This window comes from Pholcus phalangioides, unplaced genomic scaffold (genome assembly GCF_987345545.1).
Source record: "Pholcus phalangioides strain wild (caught in Gottingen) unplaced genomic scaffold, Ppha-v1.0 ptg000007l_1, whole genome shotgun sequence".
Classification (NCBI taxonomy): domain Eukaryota; kingdom Metazoa; phylum Arthropoda; class Arachnida; order Araneae; family Pholcidae; genus Pholcus; species Pholcus phalangioides.
The window spans coordinates 42,198,754-42,215,041 of record NW_028301600.1 but is presented as its reverse complement, the minus strand read 5'-3'; the positions used below and the strand labels follow the sequence as shown (position 1 = coordinate 42,215,041).

General features: G+C 37.8%; 1 protein-coding gene across 1 annotated transcript; it reads right to left on the bottom strand.

Moving 5' to 3' along the window:
• Positions 1 to 2,436: 2,436 nt before the first annotated feature.
• Positions 2,437 to 15,508, bottom strand: LOC149085309 (uncharacterized). Its single transcript, XM_089233941.1, has 7 exons — positions 15,445 to 15,508; positions 14,849 to 15,014; positions 9,669 to 9,792; positions 9,205 to 9,293; positions 3,582 to 3,808; positions 3,166 to 3,350; positions 2,437 to 2,683 (listed from the first exon to the last, which is right to left on the bottom strand). Exons 3-7 carry the CDS (start codon positions 9,741 to 9,743, stop codon positions 2,564 to 2,566), a joined length of 696 nt encoding a protein of 231 aa, XP_089090067.1. The 5' UTR covers positions 9,744 to 9,792; positions 14,849 to 15,014; positions 15,445 to 15,508; the 3' UTR covers positions 2,437 to 2,563.
• Positions 15,509 to 16,288: the final 780 nt, after the last annotated feature.

Sequence of the window (16,288 nt, the reverse complement as noted above, 5' to 3'; positions counted from 1 at the left end):
TTAAGTATTGACGTCTGCGGACACCAGGTTAGTCCTCACTGTTCGACACATTCACTATAAAAAATCCCCCCCCCCCCAAGACCACCCTGAATCCGAGCCTGTGGTTTCAGATTAATAAAGATTGTGTCTGCAAGGCAGTGACGTTTTGTAACAGCAATGCATATCGCTTCCTGGTGTTCGAACATGTCACTAGACCTGTAGAACGTAACTCGTCGTAGAAGTAGGGACCGAGAATAAATGATGCAGTGAACCCACACCATACCGTCACTTTTGGTGAATACAACCGAACATCTAAGATAGCGTGCGGATTTTCTGGTTCCCAAATTCTGCAGTTGTGAGTATTAACTGCACCATCCAAGTGAAAATGCGCTTCGTCTGTCCAGAGGATATTCCAAGGCCATTTTGAATCGACCTCAACGCGAGCTAGAAACTGCAGTGAGAACCGGAGTCGAGCGTCATAATCATGTGGAAGCAACCGCTGCACAAGTGAAAGTTTGTACGGATAATATCGGAGGATATTCTGCATGATCTTATGGACAGTTGAACGTGGCCTATCCAACGCCTGTGCTACATGCCTGATACTAGTGCTACCACGAGAATTTGAAGCTCTGTCCTCTTCCACCTGAAGCGAAACCTCCTGTACTGCGTCCATAGAAACGGGTTTTCTTCCTCTTCCAGGACGAACAGACAACGATCGCATTTTCACTTGGATGGTGCAGTCAATAATCATAAATAAGTGACAGATGCCAGCCGTATAACAAGCATTACACAAAAACAAGCTTTCCGTTAGGTTCACAAAACGGATACGCATATTCCAACATGTATCAATTCGTTAGAGGTTCCGTAGAAGAATATGGACGAGGTATATGTATGGTTTAGTAGAAGCAGTCAATACTCACAACTGCCGAATTTGGGAACCAGAAAATCCGCACGTAATCTTAGAGGTTCTGTTGCATTCATTAAAAGTGACGGTATGGTGTGAATTTACTGCATCATTTATTCTCGGTCCCTACTTCTACGAGGAGTTATGTTCTACAGGTCCAGTGACATGTTCGATCACCGGGAAGCGATATGCATTGCTGTTACAGAACGAAATTATACCGGCTCTGCAAGCACGTCACTGCCTTGCAGACACAATCTTTATGCAAGACGGAGCTCCTCCACACATTGCAGAATGTTCTTAAAACACATTTTACAGAAGGACGTGTCATCAGTCGGCACTTCCATAATCTATGGCCTCCCCGATCCCTAGACCTTAATCCATGCGATTTTTTTCTTTGGGGCATTTGAAACGTCTGGTAAGTCGTGACAATCCAAGAACTTTACCTGACTTTAAAGGCAGCATTTCACGTCACGTGCTGAACATTTCCCCGCACACATTTCGGTCAGTTGTGGAACATGCCATCTTACGATTTCACATGGTATCTGAAAATGATGGCCATCATGTGGAACATATTTTGCTGCAGTAACAATTGTAAAAGTGTTTAACAATTGTTAAAATGGTAAACGTTTGCCTAAATGTGTCATTTCTTAACAAAACGCCCTCTGGTGGCGACTTGTACAACTAATTTTTTTCCACGAAACAAATTCCCATCACTTTATTAAGTCCTCCACAAAATTTCACAATTTTCTGATGACTGGTTTCGCCTGTAGGCTACTTTAAAATAGGGTCATTTAATTATGGACGTCCTGTATACAGCGGAACCCCCATAACGGATACTCCCCGCAAGCGGACACCTTCCGTTAATGGACACTTTTTTGAATTACATCAACAGGATTCAATGTATTTTACTATCTATTAACGGGCAATTCCCGTTTCGGGACAAACTTTTTGGTCCCAAGGGTGTCCGTTATCAAGAGGTCCCCCTGTATTTCTTCAGCTAATTTTTAACATAATTTTCATTGTTTCTGAAAGATATCACAAAGCGCGAGACCGAGTTTTAAAAGACCCATGACCATGTCAAAGTAGTATTTTGTAGCCTGATGTAGGTAGGATAACCATTCTAACTTCTTGACGTTTTTTGTTTAATTGTCAGTTTAGAAATACTTGTCGGAGAGGAACTTTTTCAAAAGCAAAAATGCAGACAATTTCTCAGGCTCTCGGTTCTGCGTCTGGATCTCCGTCCAGAGGAGCTTATTTAGTTTTCGTAATTGCATTTTTAATTGGGTTGCTGTACTTTAAAAATGTATGACATCCATATTAGTTATGGGCATCTTTTTCTCAGCCACCTCGTTGGGCATTTTGCCTTTTGTGGCCTTGTATTTGTATGAGTGTTGTACTTGCATATTTAATGGTATATTAAATTCCCTTTTTTTTATTAGATATGCTAATAAAATAGAATGTGCTCATAGCATTTTAATCAAGTCCTTATACTCAGTTCATAAAGTAGGGAACTAGATAGAGTTTTTAAGATCGATAGAGTAATACAGTCCACGTATTAGCATCACGTTTATTCACTGATTACTTTCAAAGGTTAAGAAACAAACATTATGATCCAAAATTGTTTTGACTTCTTTTAATTCCTGAACGTACAAGGAATTACTAACACAATAACTTCTTAAATTATAAAATAGTCTTCAGCGGCCAGATTTTTCCCTCGATATATTTTGAGGAGATGAAAAAAACCACTGCAGTGGACAATGACATCAAGTATGAATCGATGATAAACAAATCAGGGTGGATCTAGATAATAGAAAAATAAATGCATATAAATATTTAATATTTGAATTTACATAAAAATATGTAAAATAAATACTTAAAATAAAAGAGAGAGAAACCTTCAAAAACCAAATTATTTCTAGCCTTGTATGGGCCATACTCAGAACGAAATTTTTTTAAACTATTGTACAGTCGTAAGTTGTTCCTGCGTTTTCATAGCAATATCTCATGTATTTGTTTAAATGCTGGATACTCGAATGAGTATTTATTTAACGTTTTTATAAAGGTATAAAATTGCTAAGTAGTATCTTGTTTATTCAAACTTTGTTTCAGGATTACATTCTACGAATGTAATCGTAGGATGTAATGTAATTCGTAGGATGTAATGTAAATAAAAACTCTGATATGTCATTGAGAGTTCTCTGCATCATTAGAATATTTTGATGATATCAAAATTTTCAGTAATACTCATTTAATTATTTTACAGTTTTCATTTGACTGATTACCTTATATATAATCTGTCCAACAAAATAGCTGGTCATTCCGAATTCCGAACACAATCCAAATCCACCGTGCCTGGATCCTTTTTTCAATATTTCAATGATCAACATAAAAACATAAACAACCGCTATATTTAGTATGAAATACTGCAAATCCAGGAAGGCTAGTTGAGAGACTAAATTGTTTTGGGCTGAAAGAGAAAAGTTGTTCATTTTAATCTTGATTGATCATTAATGAAAAAAATGCATATACTTATAATAAGAAAAGTAAGTTTTATTTTTCGTGAGAAAGTTCCATGAAACATCCTTTTCAATCACTCACGATATATATTAGAAAATTTCTTAGATTACCGAACTACACGAAGTCAAATTCAACTAGCAAATTAAATCTTCATTTATAAGTTATTCTGGAAATTTCTTACTCATTGCAATCCTTTCAAACAGCTGCATCAAAAACAAGATTAGCACAATTAAGGAGAAAACTCCTTCTTTCTTGGCGGAGTAGTGGCATAATAATCCGTCAAAGAAAAGTCCAGATGATTTGTGCCACAATGTTTCGTTGTGATAGCTGGCAGGTGAGAAATTTCGCTCCGAAACTATATTACTTCTGATACTGGAACAGCATCCAATTGCAAAGAATACCGCAGACCTGAAAAGAAAAAAAAGAAATTGTGCAAAATGGGAACATTTCTTTTACCAAGACAAGAGAGAAGCACATTTGTATCTTTCAACACATTCGAATACAAATACAACGCCACAACAGGCAAATTGACCAATTCACTGCCGGACATGTTAGGCTATGTTAATAGTTAATGGGAGATTCCGCACTGGTGCGAGATCGGCAGTGAATGTGTTAGCAGGTTCAAAATTATATTAATTGATTGCATCATTCGTATTAATGAATTTAAGCAAAATTATGTCAGGTGTAATCAATTTCATTTTGCATATTCAATGTCACACCTCCAAAATTTTTATTGCAAACATCGTTCATGTCAAATGTGGAACGAAATACAATATTTAATGAAAAATTTAATAAGAAACCGATAGGCTTAATGATAATACGTATTTTTTACAGTTTTCAGCACGTTTTTCTATTCTTGAACGATTTAAAGTGATTAGATGGAATCAGTCAAGTACACCGATGCCTGTAATTTAAGAGACAGATTAGAAATATAACTTTTTTAGAACTTCTAATTTGACTCAGAGTAGTTAGCACCAGCTGATAGCATGCGAAAGATGTAACTAATTACGATCTCCTGGATATTTATAACAACGTGCCATCGTGCCTTTTGAAAGCAGACGGGAAAATTCCTATGACATTCCCAAACCTAAAAAGCCATTCTCCAAAGCAGTTTCCCTACTTCACTTCCAGACACCACAACTAAAACCGTGATTTAAAGAAGGGAAAAATTTTTAAATTCTTTCAAAAAATCTAACCAAGATATCAACTATATAAATAACCAATACTATGAAATGTATATTCATTTCTATACCTCAAAAGAAAATCAAAAATATTTAATTAGTGTAGGAAATCTTTTAAAAATATAAGGAATTTCAAAATGGCATGCAGTTGATTTTGATAACAATATTTGACAGCATGCTATTCACTCCCTTATGTAGTGTTTGCCACCAACATAAAATTTTGATATTAGCTTGCGATGTACGTACCAGATACCTTAGGCGCAACAGAAATGGATCATATATGTTTATGTTTGTGTATGACGTGTTATTTTTTTGTGTCCTTATGTATACAGGGTAGTAAGCAAATTCGCCAAGCCCCATTTTACTGGGGGACAGTTGATCCTAAAGGCATACTTCCAATTAGAAAAAGTATCAAAATAACGTTTAGACCTCAGATACATCATATTGATAATGCAAGGGGTTGTATATTTATTGAAATACAAAAACTTTTTATACTGACACACTGTCCTCAAAAATCTAATTAAAAAGTTGTTGCCCTGTCTCTTCTGTGGCCAACAAAAAATTCTATGTTTATAAGTGCAATGATCACAGAGATATTTGAATTTGAAAAATGGAGAAAGATTGAGAAAAAATAGCAAAAACGAACGTAAACACTTTTTACTTTCATTTAAGCTGTTTTTTCAACTCTTTTCCGTTTTTGAATTCAGATATCTCAGTGATTAATACACTTATAAACATGAATTTTTTTTGTTGACCTCAGGAGAACTATGTAATTTGGTTTTTGAGGGCAGGGTGTCTGCATAAAAAGTTAAAATTTTTTTAATAACTATAAAACAACTCTTGGAATATGAATGAATTTATCTGAGGTCATCTCTTATACATTATTTGAATACTTTTTTTAATTGGAAGTGTGCCTCTAGGAACATGAATGAATGAACGCCAGGGTCTCTGCCACCGGACTTATCCCGTTGCCGAGATCTCTTCCAGCCCAGCTTCGTCGCAGAGTCTGGAACAAAGTGAGTGTGTACACCTAACAGTATGAGTGTGTAGCTAGTGTTGTGTATGATATTTCAGTGCTGCCATCTATACTTCAAATTGCGAGTGAAATGTAATGATTGAATATTTGTAACGTTGTAGGCCTGTTGCTCTCTGTGGCGAGACTTTTTAACGGGGAGATCGGCTCGCATTCACGTCTTGAAGTTGGGAACCACAGAAAAAGCCTCTAGGAACAACGGTTTGCCTGTAAAATGTGGCTTAGCGACTTTCCTTACTACCCTGTATGCAGGGTGTTCTGTTAACGGACCGACAAACTCAGAGGATTGTAAGTAGGCATCAAGAGGAACAAAAATTACAATGGAGCATGCTTTCGCAAACCACGTTGAGAGGGTGAAAATCGCGAAAAACGCAAATCAATGTTATATATCTAAGGAGGTGGATTGGACGAGCGGGACCCGTTGCTTGGCCTCCACGTTCACCTGATCTCAATCCGTGTGACTTTTTCCTATGGGGTCACCTTAAATCACTTGTTTATGCGACGCCTGTGGACACACCGGATGATCTCATAGCGGGGATTGTCGTCGCTGCGGCAGACATCAAAAGCATACCTGGTATCCTCGAGCGCGTCCGGGAATCGCTTTTACGTCGTTATAGACTGTGCAATGACGTCAGCGGCTGCCACTTCCAACAACTCTCGTAATAATTAATGAAATAAATCTTTTTGTAGTTATTATTGTACTTTTTGTCGTTCCAGCGTGACGTCGAAACCTGCATGCGTTTTTCGCGATTTTCACCCTCTCCACGTGGTTCGTAACACCACGTTCCATTGCAATTTTTGTTCCTCTTGATGTCTACTAACATCCCTCTTAGTTTGTCGGTCCATTAACAGAACACCCTGTATGTGTATGTCTGTGTTTTGTTAATACATTTCAATTTCAATTTTCGATAGATTTCTGTAACAAACATAAATGTTGAAGAGTAATAGTGTTGGAAATGCTCATTTTGTATGTGTTAAAACCTTGTTAACGATGTATTTAATGTATGGTCGTAACGATGCTTTTTGCCGCCCGGGCAAACCTGATTTTGCCACCCCCCCCCCCCAATTTAAAATTCGATAAATTTATAACGGTGCTCTTGGTTTCCACCTAAAATGTGCCACCCTCTAAAGTTTTCCGCCCGGGCAGTTGCATTCCTCCCTGCTCCTTCTATTTCCGGCCCTGACTTAATGGAAAGCGGAAGAATATACAAAGAATGGATCAGTCTGTACAATCTTGAACTAAGCATGCGTAACTAACACCCTGGGTGGATCGCAGTGAGAGAATCACACATACTTTGCTGAATACTGACAGCAGACAGTAATCAGAATGCTATGAACGTTTTGCTTCAATCGTGGCTAAGACTCCGAAAATGACATTTTCGATTTCTTATGAATATACAGTGTTAACTGTGTAATCATAGAAATATTTTCTCTTTCGAGTGTAAAATGTTGTGAAATGCCTTTGACTACAATAAAATTGATTCATTCATTATCGTAAATACGAATACACATACAAAGGCCACAACAGACAAAATGCCCAACGAGGTGGCTGAAAAAAGATGCTCATAGAAACATGTTGTCGAATATATATCTAAAATATATAAAAAATATTGCAACTCACAAATAAGAGCAGTAAACAACCAATAATTATGATAAAGTATAAATATACTGCCCATAAAAGTTATGGTTGTCTCATCTAAGCATGGGTAGCTTCTCGATTTATCCCACATGTTTATCGTATTTATTTTTAAATGCGTCAATCGTGTTAGAATTCACTACCCCCGGAAGTAAACTATTACATTCATTCACAAACATATTAAAGAGAAACTCCTTGCGACACCACAACCTAGCATTGTCCCGTACCAATCAATACTGGTGTCCCCTTGTCGAATCAGTTGATTGACGATGAATTAATAACTGATGGTTGACGATGTATTAATAACTGATGGTTGACGATGTATTAATAACTGAATTGATTAACAACGATGTATTAGTAACTGAATTGATTAACAACGATGTATTAGTAACTGAATTGATTAACAACGATTTATTAGTAACTGAATTGATTAACAACGATGTATTAATAAATAAAAATTGTAAACACTTCGATCATGTCCCCCCGACACCTGCGTTCTTCCAATGTAAGCATTTTCAAAAAATCAAGTCTCTCTTCATACTTAAGACCCGTGTGCCATCAAAAGCACGTGTGGCTCTTCTCTGCATCCCCTTGACCAAATCAATGTTCTTCTGTAAGTATGGTTTCCAAAAAACCTAACGGCATATTCCAATCCAGGACGAAGTAAGCCCGGGAAAAGTGAAACGATCACTTTGGGAGAACACGAAGAGACATTTTTAAGAATGAACGCTTTTTTTACCACTGCTGAACAATGTTCAGAGTACCTAAGCAGCTAGTCAATAAGTATTCCCAAATCGGTGACCCTAGTTGCATCCGGGATAGTGATACCATTCAGCTCGTATGTGACACGTGGGTTGTTCGAATTAAAATGAGAAACCATACACTTTTCAACGCAAAAGGTCATGCTCCACAATCGTTAGCCAATCCTGTAATCGTATTCAAGTTCATCTGGATCCACTCCCTTTCGCTTTGATTCTCGACTACCCCCATAAGCTTCACGTTATCTGCGAATTTGCTAACAATCTCATCGATACCCTAATCGAGCTAATCGATAAAAAGTGAGAAAAAAAGAAAAGAAGGGGGATATACGCTTCTGTTAACACCAATACGCTTCTTTTAACACCTGTCCAATCAGAAAATTCCCCGTTCACCATGACACGTTGTGATCTATCTCTCAATCACGATTCTATCTAATTCAACAAGTTGCCCCCAATCCCAATCTCATATAAACGCTTCAAGAATTTACCATGTTGGACCAACACCACCTATTGAAGAAGGACTCCGCACGAAGCTCATGACGTCACTGGAGAAGGGCTTTTCATCTAGTGGCATTGGATATAGCAGGCCGACGCATGCGATATCTTTACCTTTAGTCATTGAAATCACTGTGCATGCCTACATTGCTCTCTTCCTTAGACACTCCTAACGTGAGGGGGCATGGCCCCCACAAGGGGTGGGCTGGCAAGGCTCCAACCCTGGGGCCCGGGACAATTTTCATTATTTTTTGTTTTTGCACGCTATAAATCCATCATAAAGGGGCCCATGAAACTCTGGCCGGGGGGGGGGGGGTGGCCCGCAAAAGATCTCAGCCTAAGGGCCCTACTACAGGATGTGGGGCCATGCGAGGGGTCAACTTTTCCCCTTACATCCATTATTGACGTTCCAAAAAAATGATTTTGATTAGAGCCAATGTTATCTGCTAACCTTGATTCAACTTCCATTTTACTATCCCTTATATTGCTTTCTTCAACGCCCTTCTTTTTTCAGTAAGTGATGACAGGTCACCTCTTCCACTTCTTTATTCTCTGAATGCCCTTCTTTTTTCACGATAAAGGTTACGCACGTTATCCGTGAATGTTTCTGTAACTTTCCCTCAATTTATTGACATCGGTGTTGGTGCATTCTTTGTGTTGCAGTGTTCTTTATTTAATATCGTGAATATGTAATTGCATACCATGCTAATGCCATGACAGCCTTGGTTGTTGCTTGGTCGCAAGAAGTGAACATCCTGTAACACTTCTGAGCCATTCCTCTGGACATGCCCTTATAAGAGAAAAAATTTTCAGTTGTTCATAATCACGAAATTGCTATCTTCAATTCATTATATACTATCATATTTGATATTATGTTGTTCAAATATTTCAGCAAAGGAAAAAAAAAACCATATAAAACAACCACATGCATGATTCTCCTTCACTTCTGTAAATAAAATTACATGTACCATTTGGATTGCTTAGCTCTTTGATAATATTATCTGAAATAAGGTATAGGTAGGTCAGTCAAATTTAATTGTAATAAGAGGAAAGCGGAATTATGAAAACTAACTTTTTTTTGAGAAAATTGTTCACGAAAAACCCGTGATTACTTATTTTAATTTATTTGTTTGTTCATTTTTTATGTCCAATAAATGACACTTACACGATGGCGTTGCTCGTAATAGGATTCAAATCTTGAATCGCTAAGCTCGTTGACTACAGTTTCATTGAACTCCATTACAGTATGAACGGTATCGTCACGTCGTGGATACCATGTGGTGAGAAACCTGAAAATATTTAATCCATTCTATATAATGTCTCTGGAATATAAATATATCCCTACATCGAAATAAATATGGAATGGAAAAGATAATTTGAACTATTGAACGTAATCCTATTTTTGAATATATATTTCTTATATTTTTTACGGGAATCTTTTTTTAGACACCTTGTTGCGCATTTTGTCTGTTGTGGTCTTTGTATTTGTATTTGAACTCGTTATTCAGCAAAAACATTTGTATACACAATTGTAAATATAATTTCTTGGTACATTCAATATTCTCCTCATTTATGTTCAGGGTGGTTATATTTAAACGGACACTACTCAGACCTATGTAGCACCTATTGTGGTGGGCGTATTTCGTTGAAACTTGGTATATAGGTGGCATGGACAATATGGGGAAAAAGAAAACTGCAATGAAAAAATAAAAAAGCACCACTTTTTCACCTGGTGGTTGAAAATTTAACTATTTTTATTACAGTTTTCTTTTCTCCATAGTCTATACAGGGCTGTCTTATAAGAGCATCGTGGGCTCCCCGAGCAAATTGACCCCTTATCTGACTATAAATGGGTGTTTATCAATTTACATGCTTAAACTTGAAAATTTGAACCAGGTCTCATTATCATGAGGCCCCCAATGCACTTGAGGTGCCCTGGCTGTGTCCGGGTGGGCCCATTCCTTAAGACGGCACTGGGTCCACATACAAATACAAATACAAATACAACGCCACAACAGGCAAAATGCCCAACGAGGTGGCTGATAAAAAGATGCCCATAAAAATATGGTTGTCATATGTTTCAAAAATACAGCAACCCAATTAAAAATGCAATTAACACAAATTACAAACAATATATACACATGATAAAATATTATACAATGCCCATAAAGAATACTTATGGTTGTCTTATTCTAAGAATGGATAGCTTCTCGATTTACCCCAACATGTTTATCGTATTTCTTTTTAAACGTGTCAATTGTGTTACAATTTACTACCTCCGGGGGTAAGCTATTCCATTTATTAACAACCCTATTGGAGAAAAATTCCCTGCGACACCATAACCTTGCATTGTCCCTCACCAATCGATACTGGTGTCCCCTTGTAAAAGCAGTCGATTGGCGGTGTACTAAAAGTTCATGGTCCATCCTATCCATCCCATTGAAAATTTTGAACACTTCGATCATATCTCCTCGACACCTGCGTTCATCCAATGTAAACATATTCAAAAAATGAAGTCTTTCTTCATAACTCAAGCTCTGTGTGCCAATAAGGACACGCGTAGCTCTTCTCTGCACCCCTTCAACCAAGTCTATGTCCCTCTGCAGGTATGGTCTCCAAAACCTTACAGCATACTCCAGTCCAGGGCGAACTAAGCCCCGAAAAAGCGGAAGAATGACTTTAGGAGAACGCGAAGAGACCTTTTTGAAAATGAGACCAAGCATTCTATTCGCTTTTTTGACAACCGCTGAACAATGTTCAGAAAACTTAAGTCGCTCGTCAATGAGAATTCCCAAATCAGTGACTCTAGTTGCATCCGGGATAGTGACACCATTCAACTCGTAAGAGAACCGTGGGTTGTTCGAACCAAAATGAGCGACCATGCACTTATCTACGCTAAACGTCATGCTCCATTCATTTGCCCATGCTGCAATCTTGTTTAAGTTGGTCTGGAGCAACTCCCTATCGCTTTCATTTCCGATTACCCCCATTAGCTTCACATCATCTGCGAATTTGCTAGTAATTCCATCGATACCCTGATTGAGTTTGTCGATAAAAAGTGAAAAAAGTATGGGGCCAAGGACACTTCCCTGAGGAACTCCACTTGTGACGTCTGTCCAACCAGAGAATTCCCCGTTCACCATAACTCGTTGCGACCTATCTCTTAACCACGATTCTATCCAATTCAGCAAGTTGCCCCCTATTCCAATCTCGTGTAAACGCTTCAAGAGTTTGCCATGTTGGACCCGATCGAATGCCTTCTGGAAATCAAGGTAAACAACGTCGACATTTTTGCTCTTACCCAAAGCCTTAGTCACGTAATCATAGAAGCAAAGGAGGTTAGTTACACATGACTTCCCCTTCCTGAACCCATGCTGATTATCCGACAATACATTATTCTCGTCTATCCACTTCACAAACTGCCTTTTGATGATAATTTCCAAAATTTTCGAGAGGGAGCTCGTCAAACTCACTGGACGATAATTAGACACCACTTCTCTACTACCCTTCTTAAATATCGGAACAACGTTAGCCAGTTTCCAATCTCTCGGGACGATACCCTCAGCAACACTACTCCTGTATATCTGTGCGACTGGCCCCAACAATTCATTAGCACCTTCCCTGAGAACCCTGGGATAGATATCATCTGGTCCTGGTGCTTTGCTTGCACATACATTTCTTAGAAGATTTAGGACCTCCACGTCTTCCACTTGAATATCGTTGAGCGTTTTATTACCCCATGCAACACCCGTATATCGAATATCATTATCTCCATTAAAAACCGACGCGAAAAAGTCATTGAAAGCACTACACATGCCTACATTGCTCTCTACTTTTGAGCCTCCTATCGAGAGGGGGCCAACTGTCCCCTTACATCCATTATTGACGTATCGAAAAAATGATTTTGGGTCAGAGCCAATGTTATCTGCCAACCTAGATTCAACTTGCTTTTTACTATCCCTTATCGCTTTCTTCAACAGTCTTCTTTTATCAGTAAACAATGATAGGTCACCTCGTCCACTTTTATACTCCCTGAATGCTCTTTTCTTTTCAAGATAAAAGTTCCGCACGCTATCCGTGAACCATAGAGGGTGTGATGTACAAACACGCTTTTTTCGAACAAAGGGTATGACGTCGTGCAAAACAGAGGACAGCTTCGTACTAAATTCTTCCCATTGACTTACCACCCCTACTGATTCCAACCGGTCTTTGAAAACTTCCGCTAACCTTCTTCGCAAAACATCAAAGTTAGTTCTCCGAAAACAAGGAACCAGTCTTTTGTTATCAACCTTACCCGAGGAAAAGTTACAGTGAAATCTGACGATACGATGATCACTGGAGGAAAACTCTTCCCCCACCGAAACATGTTCAACTAGATCCTCAGAACTAGTAAGAACTAAATCCAAAATAGCAGTACCCCTAGTGGCTTCCGATACATGCTGATACAAAAAATTTTCGAGCACCAACTTAAGAAAGTCTCTTTCATACTGATTTCCAGATGAAAGGTTCTCCCAATCAATACCCGGGTAATTGAAATCCCCTAGTATGAGAACCCTCTTTCGCTTACACATGTAGGAAATTTCATCATGCATTTTGGCGATGTAGTTTTGATCCCTATTCGGTGGATTGTAACAAACCCCAACAATAAGCTTATGACGTCTTTCGTTCTCAAGTTCAACCCATATGGTTTCAATATCACTTCTCTGCACGTTACACTCTCTAGCCTTCAAACATGATTTCACGTATATCAACACTCCACCCCCTTTCCTATCAGATCTATTTCTCAAAAAAGTATCGTATCCGGAGATGTGTAAGAAAGATTCATCCCCATCGTTTGCCCAAGATTCTGTAATGGCTATAAGATCCAAGTCCTCCACAACTATCATAGTTTCTAAAAAATCTTTCTTGTTACCCAAGCTCCTGGCATTTATTAACACACATTTTAATTTGCCCGGTGGTTTGTTGTCAATCGAGAAGCCATCCAAGTCAGAGGTGGGTAATTCCCCGCCAGTACTGTTGTGATTATCATTAACTAACCCGCATTCCCGACTACGTGGTCTGGGAGTAAAAAACCTGACCTAAGACTATCGTAAACCTCCCAGACCCCTCTCTTATTTAGATGGATCCCATCCGAACGAAGCCACCTATCGGTAAATGCAGGAAGCTCCAAGAACGTGACCCCAAGTGAGGAGCAAATGTCCTTCAGGCCTATATTGAATTGGTGGATCCTACTCCTATATCCCCTACTACCCCTTGGCAGCACTGGAATCACTGCCACATCTGAACCCCCCTCCCTAGCGGATAATAGTAAATCCCGGTATTCTGACAGAGACTCACTAATATTCGCTCCTACCTGATTTGTTCCCACCCACAGAATCACCCGCAAGGGCAACTTCCGGCGATGAAAAACGTCTCGAACGTTGCCAATCTTCCCCCCAGGAAGACAACAGCGCTCGAAACCCCGAAAATCCCTACACACTCGGTTCCCAAGTTCCCTAACCATAACCTATATACATTTTGTGCTGCTCTCAGCCTGCAATTTACTAAGTACGAAAAAGTAAATTTAAGGTGCCAATATCAATTTTTTTAGTCGCCAGGATGACCTAGCACCTGGAATTTGTCCAGCCCTTGTTTACAACTAGAGAATAGGTGAGCGGGGGAGAGAAATGAATAAAATACATTTTTGTAGCATCGACTAATTAAAAAAAAGTTACCTAATAAGTTTGTTATGAAGTAATAGCATTTGAAATTATTTGATTAATCAGTAAAGTTTTTGATTAATAAGTTAAAAACTATAATCGATTCCCAGCCCAAATATATTTAGATAATGACACAACTACAAAGAGTGAATGAGAATGCAAAGAAGACTCCTGCATATATTGAGCTAGATTTTACGAATACTAGACTGGAGACGTGTACTGTATGTAGTATAAATCTCGCTTTTGCCTCTAGAACAGGGATTCACAAACTTTTTAAGTTTAAGGCACACTTGAGAATTTAAAATATTGCACGGCACCTCTGTGTTATCTTGTGGTATGGTGAATAAATTAGACGTTTCTAAATTTTTCCGTGGCAGATTACACAGAATTATACTTTGCTCATTATTGTTGTTCAATATCTAGTGTATTATTTGCTTTGAAAATTAAAATTGTACTTCCAAACAATTCTATAATTTTTAGGATTTTCGTATAAGGAAAGAATGCAGCATTCTCTTGGTTAGTTTATATTTCGGACGAGATCGTAATTATACTGTAGAAGCTTTGTTGATTAAAAATGTATGAAGAAAAAAAAAAGTAAAGCAATAACCCCTCCTTTTTATTTTCAAATAAAAGAATCAATACTTACCAAGCGCATATCAGCCCCAGTTCACATCGTAAAACTATGTAGTAACCGAATGTCTTCCAGTCTGAGAAAAAAGCTTTGAAGAATTGCAGAACATACTCAGAAAAATGAACCGGCAATATAATTAATCCCACTGCATAAATACGGACTTCAGGAATCAACTCGACGCCTAGAAAGGTAACGAAAAATCATATGAAAGTAATTATATAGAAGTTTTCATTTTTCACAATTTTAAGAACTAAAGTACTATTATAATGCATAGTAATTCATGAAAAATTGCGCAGACATTCTTAAAATTCAGCAATTTGATTGAAGAGCTTTATTCTTTTTTTAAAAAGAGTTTATTAAAATTTAGGGCAAAAAAAAAAAAAAAACCCATTATGTAGCGTGTTTTTGGGCACTCAACTATGATGTTATGGTTATACTAAAACCAAAATTAATAAGAAATACAATGTACAGGGAGGATACTATCGACTGCCTAGTAATTACACATGCGATTCCTTGTGCAAAACTAATATGGAAGAGTGTTTTCAGTTTTTTATTTTTTTTATTTTAGCAATTATGGAGTTATATAACGCATTAAAAATTGATGACGTTACTTTCGAATCTTGCCAAATTCGCTGATAGCAATGCTACAACCCTGAGCGTAATCAAGAAAGCTGAAGCTGTGCAAACATGTTTGCTTTCCTCTTGACCTTTCCCTCAAAAAATTTCACTTTACAGTGAAGGAAAAAAAAAATTACCACATTTTGGCAGAAAAGTGGGTTTTTTTTCAAAAAAGGTTTTGGGGAATTTTTTTTTCTAATAGATCTCGTTTGGGTAACGCTTTACAAATCTGGTGATAAATTTATCAATCTAGTGGGGCGAAGGCTTCACGTAATAACAAGGTTAACATTACTCTACACGAAGAGGAAAAGCGCCAATCGTGAACGAAAATAATTTAACTTGATTTCTAACGAGGTTGTGAATATATATATATATATTTCAGTTCATTTTCAATTAGCAGCAACCTGCTGCATAGGTAATTTTTTTTTCGTTGGGTGTTTGGTACGTAAAACGTGTGAAATTATTGGGTGGTCGATAGTATCCACCTTGTATATTGTATTCTTTTTCAAAAGTTCACTGCTTAGGAAATATGGAAAACAAAAGAGTTGACACGGTAACATAAAACTATTATTTGAAATCGATTTATATTAAATCGTATAAATGATTTTTGGTCTCTCATCCTAATATTTTTAATATAGTTTTTATTTTATTAAGAGTTATTTGTCACATTAAAAACTTACTTGAAACGAATGTCACGATTGCTAAAGTGGATGATACCGTAGTAGCGAAACCTTTAAATAACATCAACAGATTAGTACTTGGCATGTTGTAGCCCAACAATGAAAATATCGGGAATGTCAGGATACATGGAATGAAGCTTATCGTGGGTGATCTGGA

Coding starts and splice junctions, on each gene's coding strand:
- LOC149085309 (XM_089233941.1), bottom strand. CDS start 9,743: ATGGAGTTCAATGAAACTGTAGTCAACGAGCTTAGCGATTCAAGATTT. Junction 9,294..9,668: donor ATTACGAGCAACGCCATCGT/GTAAGTGTCATT, acceptor TTCTCTTATAAG/GGCATGTCCAGAGGAATGGC. Junction 3,809..9,204: donor GCTGTCATGGCATTAGCATG/GTATGCAATTAC, acceptor TTTTCTTTTCAG/GTCTGCGGTATTCTTTGCAA.